General features: G+C 42.9%; 1 protein-coding gene across 1 annotated transcript; it reads left to right on the top strand.

Annotated features, from left to right (window-relative positions):
- The first annotated feature begins 988 nt into the window (after window positions 1-988).
- Window positions 989-3,539, top strand: glulb (glutamate-ammonia ligase (glutamine synthase) b). Its single transcript, XM_073477147.1, has 7 exons — window positions 989-1,076; window positions 1,415-1,598; window positions 1,694-1,855; window positions 1,943-2,089; window positions 2,181-2,308; window positions 2,412-2,611; window positions 2,700-3,539. The coding sequence occupies exons 2-7, from the start codon at window positions 1,433-1,435 to the stop codon at window positions 3,016-3,018; spliced, it is 1,122 nt and encodes a 373-aa protein (XP_073333248.1). The 5' UTR covers window positions 989-1,076; window positions 1,415-1,432; the 3' UTR covers window positions 3,019-3,539.
- The last annotated feature ends 3,842 nt before the right edge of the window (window positions 3,540-7,381 follow it).

The following is a 7,381-nucleotide window of genomic DNA, read 5'->3' on the forward strand; positions in this document are numbered from 1 at the left end:
ATACAGGATGCAATCTGCAAAGTAACTAGTAAACACATGTGATCAGAGAGATGTAGTGGAGTAAAAAAGTACAATATTGTACAATAAAGTACAATAAAGTACAATAGTGGAGTGGAGGCATAAAGTAGCAGAAAATGGAAATACTCAAGTTGGGTACAAGTACCTCAAAATTGTACTTTAGTATGTTAAATGTAATCAGTTACGTTCCTTCGCTGATTAAATATGACACTTCACACTGAATTTATGTAAAAAAAAAAAAAAAAAAAGTAAAAAATGCACATGTAATTTAAGCATAAATATATCAAACCACATGTGGGTAAAACATATGATTATTGATATTTATAAATCATATTCTGCCTTTAAGTGAATATTTGAACTTTCGGGAACAAAAGTTGGAAATTTGGAGATTGTGATGCAGGATTCAATCTGCAAAGTAACGAGTAAACAAATGTGATCAGATAGACAATAAAGTACAATAAAGTATATAAAGTACAATAGTGGAGTGGAGGTATAAAGTAGCAGAAAATGAAAATACAATGGAATACAAACCACATGTGGGTAAAATATATGATTTATTGATATTTATAAATAATATTCTGCCTTTAAGTGAATATCTGAACTTTTGGGAACAAACTGTTCTGAGTGCAGTGTCACGTCTGCGGCCACCAGGGGGCGCAACGCTTGTTTATTCTCCCTGCAGACTTTAAAAAGTGTTTAAAATGTGTCGTTTTCTCTCTTTCATCTGTCGCCTTTCATCCCTTTTTGATTCGCTTTCGCTCGTTTGTTTTTTTTGTTGTCACTCTTCACAGAAGTTGATGAAAGGTTAGCGACGGTGATGAAAAAAGGTCTTTTGTGGAGGAAAAACTGCCTTTTGTTGTTCACCGCGGTGCCTCTCGTCACGGGCTGGTCACGTTTCGCTTCGGCCAATCAGAGGCGGCGGAGACGCGCTGCGGCTCTATAAATCCTCCGTGGAGGCAGCGAGAGAGGCAGGAATGAAAAACAATAGAAAGCTTCACACTGACCACTCGTCTAAAGACTCTTTTAACCTTTTGATATTCTTCTACACTTAACACAAGGTAAGAGACTCACGGATATGGACACATTTATAGAAAAATCTGCAGCTGGGTTTATGTCTATAAGGCGAAATTGGCACTTTGTCATGTTTGCAATTAATGCAATTTAGTGTAATAATGTTCTTTAATACATCTCTTGCTCGTTATTTACAAAGCATGTGCGTGAGAGCAACAGCTGATCAGGTTATAGTCTGAATCACGGATGCTGCTGTTGCCATAGCAGTTTTAAACAACATGTAGTTGCGTCAGCCTCGTGTGTTACTGCTCGACATCCTCTCTGGTTTTAAATGTTGAGGTCCAGTGTGCAGAGCTCATCCTCTGTCCTCTTCTACTCTCTGCAGGCATTCAGGGTCAAGAAAATGGCCACCTCAGCGAGTTCAAAACTGAACAAAGCTGTCAAGCAGCAGTACATGAGCCTCCCTCAGGGGGACAAGGTCCAGGCCATGTACATCTGGATTGATGGTTCTGGAGAGGGAGTCCGCTGCAAGACCAGAACTCTGGACTCTGAACCCAAGACGATCGAGGGTAAGATCCGACTCCTCTATCATCAATGAAAAAAAACACGGTTGAAGATCTTTTTTGTAAGAATTTGAAGTTGACGACTGATTTCGATTGTCCAGATCTTCCCGAGTGGAACTTCGATGGCTCCAGCACCTACCAGTCGGAGGGCTCCAACAGCGACATGTTCCTGATCCCCGCGGCCATGTTCAGGGACCCGTTCAGGAAAGACCCCAACAAGCTGGTGCTCTGCGAGGTGCTCAAGTACAACCGCAAGCCGGCAGGTACGCGCACGAGAACAAACCTTGAAGGTCAAAGCTTTTCTAAAGCTGTCTCGTATTTCAGCTAATCCCTGTCGTTGTTTCCAACAGAGACCAATCTGCGACACACCTGTAAGCAGATCATGAGCATGGTGGAGAACAACCACCCCTGGTTTGGGATTGAGCAGGAGTACACCATCCTGGGGACGGACGGACATCCGTTCGGCTGGCCCTCCAACGGCTTCCCGGGTCCACAAGGTGATTATCGGGTTCTCGCGTTGTTTCATTTAAAACATTGCAATGCTAAAGACCAGCTGAGTTAACATTTGGTGTCTTTCCGCATGGTCAGGTCCGTATTACTGCGGAGTGGGAGCAGATAAGGCGTATGGACGAGACATAGTGGAGGCACACTACAGAGCCTGTCTCTACGCTGGGGTTGACATCTGTGGCACCAATGCTGAAGTCATGCCAGCTCAGGTACGGTCCTGCTGTCTTTTCACTTCTCTGTCATTTGAATTTTTTTATCAAATACCACTAAATAGTCAGTAAATAATGTTAAAATGTCTCTGTTGTGTTTCAGTGGGAGTTCCAGGTCGGGCCCTGTGAAGGTATCAACATGGGAGACCATCTGTGGGTAGCTCGCTTCATCCTGCACAGAGTGTGTGAAGATTTCGGCGTGGTTGCGTCCTTCGACCCCAAACCAATCACAGGGAACTGGAACGGCGCCGGCTGCCACACCAACTTCAGCACGAAGGAGATGAGAGACGACGGCGGACTGAAGTAAGAATACGTTGCTTGGTATTAAATGATATCTAACTGTCGTGTTATTTTGAATTTCGGATTCCTAATTCCCTCTTTTTCTTCACAGAGTCATTGAGGAGTCCATCGAGAGGCTAGCAAAGAGACACCGGTATCACATCCGCGCCTACGATCCCAAAGGCGGGCTCGACAACGCCAGACGCCTCACCGGTCATCACGAAACCTCAAGCATCGACGAGTTCTCGGCCGGCGTGGCCAACCGCGGCGCCAGCATCCGCATTCCCCGTGCCGTGGGGCAGGACAAGAAGGGCTACTTCGAGGACCGCCGTCCGTCCGCCAACTGCGACCCTTACATCGTCACCGAGGCTCTGGTGCGCACATGTTTACTGAAAGAGGAAGGAGACGAGCCCACTGATTACAGAAAATGAACAGTCTAAGGCCAAGTGTTACAGAACTGTAATTAGTTTTGTCTGTTTCAAGACTTGACAGATTGATCTTTACCTTTTTTGGGGGGGATTTTTTTTACTTGACAGATGAAATCATAATCGAGGGGGTTTCCTGTTTTTTACATTCGGTTGTAAGCAGCAGGTTTACCACCGGCACAAACACTGCCAACACATTTAGTCACGATGTCATGGTAGCTGATGATTTGTATAGAATTACAATATTGTAACGTGTTTAATTTGTACTAATGACGAACTGTCCGAGTGCAGCAGGAGTTTGCTGTAGATCTTGTAACTTTGACCCAAAGGATCTCAAAAGCAATTTGAATGTTTTTATCAGTCTTGTCACAATGTTGTTATCATGTTGTGCAAAGACAAGGTGCTGTTAACCTACTTTTATATGTTTTTTTTATATAAATGACGCATGTCTGAATTGTCTGTTTTTTCACTTGTCACATGCCAAAAAGAAGAAAAAAAAAAACTTGAATAAACAGCTAACATTTTTACATCTGACTCTGGACTCCTTTTGACTCCCACGTGCATCCTGTTTTTCCCTCAAGTGAGATTCTGGCACGAACCGGTTGCGACTGTCAGCTGATATGAATCTCTGAAACGTGACCAGAGTTAACAGACACGAGCTAAGTGTCTGCCTGACGCGTAAAAATACAGACGAGATCAAAACATTTCAAACAGTCCTGGCAGATTTACAGTTTTACAGTGAAACGTCGTTGCCTGAATCGCACGTGAGTGCAGACTTCGGCTGATGCCTCGGGGGTTAGCTCAACACGAAAATAGTGTGTGTGTGTGACTTTCTTCCTGATATGTTGTTCAGACACAGGACTGTGTAACCTTTGGTCTAGTTCTTCTGAAGTAGGCCAGGGAGGCAAGACAGGGAGTTCTTCCAAAATCTATTTGAAGACCTGAGCTCTCTTTTAGCACTTGCACAGATGACTGTCTGCCTCAACGTATTGCATTAGCTGCTTAAACAAGTTCAGGTAACTAATGTTGTTAAATTATGTTTGATTAACAGTTGCATAAGAACACGCGGGAGGCTGATTGTTAACCTTGGACATCACATTAAAAAAGCACATGCACACTATGTACTTTAAAGCTCCTCACCGTGTTGTGTGATTGTATCTGACACTGTCTCATTCAGGCCACTGCCTCCGGCTTCGTTTGACGATCAGAGTAAATACTCAGTATGTACAGATCCGAGGAGGGTGAGTCATTTTTCTCACTCACGCTGTTTTCTTGCCAAAATAAATGAATCAGATGCTTTCGAAACATATTTAAACCACCCAGCATATTTTTTTGTTTTTTGTTTTGGTTGTTGTTTTCATTAAATAAAAAAGAGTCTTTACTTTAAAGGACACAAGGACATTTCTTTCTGCATTATCCAATTAAAGCACCGACTTTTTAGTATGTCTTGTATTTCTGCTAATCATTTCTCAAGTCGTGCCGCAGTGTTTGTGATATTTGAATGTATTTTTCCGACCTCGCAGGCAGCCGCTAGTGTTCATTCACTTGAATCGAGCATGAAAATCAATTTTACAAAGATTTGAAACATGCTTGAGAGTAAAATTTGAAATTAAGAAATTAAAGAAATGAAGGTTGCTGCTTTGAACTAATACCACAAGTTTGTCTTCGACTGATTTATTCTTAGCATTTTAGCATTTAGCCTAACGTAAAGATGAACAACCGTGAGTGTTGAAAATGTATTAGCTGCAACCAGCCGCTCCGTAGCTTGTAGCTCTGTTGGTTGTACAGTCTTGTACAGAACCGAGTTTAGGTATTCTGGTGATTGGGTTTGACGTGCAGAGGGCTAGATAGGTAGGTCGGTAGGTAGGTCGGTAGACAGACAGACACACAGACAGATTATGTAAATAAAAGGTAAGGTGATGATAAAGCTAGTTACATAACTACATTACTTCATTCAGGGAGGTGTAGCTGTAGTTTAAGGTGTGTTTGTTGTCCCTAGTTTGAACTAAAATCTGTCTCGAGTGGGGTGAGATTATGGATCAAGGGGTGGATAGAGTACATGTAGATTTGATTAATTACAACAGGAAATTGCATTACAGGTTTGAGAGGCATCTCTGGCCTTTGTAGACAAAAAAATACCTGTGGTCTGGTGATTTTGGTACAGCTTGTTCTAAATGAAATCAGATGTGACCTGTTCTCACAGGTAAGACGTCGGGTTTAAAACCAAGTTCTGTCATTTGGCTTTGAACACAGTAATATATTACACAAGGTGTTGTTAGCCAAACAGTTTCTTCTGTAAAGTTAATGTACAACAGTTCTAGTAAAGCTCCATATTTAGTTTTTTCTTGATTTGGTCTGGATGTCCTTAGAAAAACCTGGAGTGACATTGCGTGTAGTGGTCTTTGCTCGTAGCGATGTATTTGACAGCAGTCTGAACACACACCAAATTCGATTTGTCTCGCGATTGACTGCCAGACGAAGATGTCCCACATCACGTTGGCCTCCTTAAATCATTTCCACAACCTGAGCTCAGCAAATCTTGTTGCACGTAAATGCAGCTTGTAAAGAAACGTATCGGACAAAACCACCACATGTTCAGTCAGTGGCATATTTTGTCAAGTTCAGTCGAGAGACAAATGCGAGACAGAGTCACTGCCAACAAACTCTGTAGTGATACATAAGGAGGTTGAAATGCTTTTCCTCATGTGTGCAAGTATTGTTCTGCATATTGACTGTTGCGCAACCTATTTAAACGCTCCTATAGCATTGCAAGCTGAGCCTCCTCTCAGGTTCTCCTACGTAATCTGACCTCATTGTACTGTTTTGTACGGAGGCGTGTGTAAGTGTGTGAACGCACCACTTTATAACCATTGAAAAGGATAAACATTTATAGACATTTCAGATAAGATAACCTGCACAGATCAAATGGACAAAAAGAGGAGGTCTCGTGAAGGAAAGCTTTAGGCCTTGAACCTCGTTCCCATGGAAACCAGAGTCTAAACCGAGGCAATCTGGTGTGTGGAGGAGAGGCGGGGGTGGGGATGGATACCAGGCTCTTACTTAACAACAGCCGGTCAGGAGTATGTATAGTGCACAGAACAAAGAGTGGAGTTTGGATACTACAAATGTGGCTCTTTTTTTAAAATAAACGTCCAAGTTTAGCATCAAATATTAGGACGTAATCTCAGTCTGCAGTTTTCATCACACAACACCGAGTATTCATGTTAAATAAAGAGCCATCTGAACTGCAGTTTAATCAGAGGCTCGAGACCTAACCAGAGTCCAAAAAGCACATGAAGCACCATCCTTGACCATGTTAGCACTAATCTCCTCACATGACTGTGGTCTCTTCTACCCCAGCTATCACAGGACAACAGGCTGGTTTTTCTGTCTCACCCCTCCCCCCCTCCCAAGGCTTCACCCCCCCCCCTCCAGCGGTGTGTTTGGGGACATGTAGTGAACAGTGTCGCAGCATTGCTGGCCTGATGGTCGGAAAACTTGGGCAGCTGTGAAAGCAGAGCCGCACAGTGAGACGGAGAGGTTAGAGACCATAAAGCCGCATGGACGGAGATCAGACCACCACAAAGTGTGACCGACGTCATCAGCATTTTAAATAAACACATGGCGGTTATGAACTGCCCCGATTAAATTTGACCTTAAAGTAATAAAATGTAACTTCCTGGAAAGAAGATAGTTGATTGCTGAGTTTCTTCCCTTGGTCGTCAAATAGTCATGAGACTGTGCAATCAACTATCTTTCTCCAAGAAGTTACATTTTGTTGCATTAAAGGTGCAATGTGTAACCATTTCAGTTCAAAACATTGAAAAATTAATTCATTGAAAGTTCAATTCGTTATGTCAAAAACGTCTATTATTTTGAAACGATATCTGCTGAAGTTAGCGTGCTAACTAGCCAGCCCGAGTAGCATGCGCCTGCAGTAGGGGAGGCTGCAGTTTCTGGACTGCAGTTCTGGGACTGTAGCTTTTTGCGAATGCGTCACCTACCTAGTTTAATGACCGACATAGTATTCAGCAAGTCAGGTGTTTTAAATTTCAAATTAACTAAAAGTTTATATCAGCTAACCAAAGTGTGAGTAATGTTGGCTCACTGTCAGTCTTAAAGGCACCAGTGTTAAAAACAATCATCTGTTAGCTTAGATAGCTTGCTGCAAAACAAACTGCAAGTGTTAATGAAACCGCAGAGCGATTTTGGCTAGCCCAACTATTGCCGGTTTTCCATTACATCTGCCTCTGTTTGACTTGGCATGGCAAGGATTTTCATTACCACCGCAACTGGGCTACCTGCTTGAAGGTGTGTCTTAAACCAGTGATGCGCTTGTCTCTATCCCCCACAATACTGCTCAGCTGCG

This window comes from Pagrus major, chromosome 11 (genome assembly GCF_040436345.1).
Source record: "Pagrus major chromosome 11, Pma_NU_1.0".
In the NCBI taxonomy this organism is placed as follows: domain Eukaryota; kingdom Metazoa; phylum Chordata; class Actinopteri; order Spariformes; family Sparidae; genus Pagrus; species Pagrus major.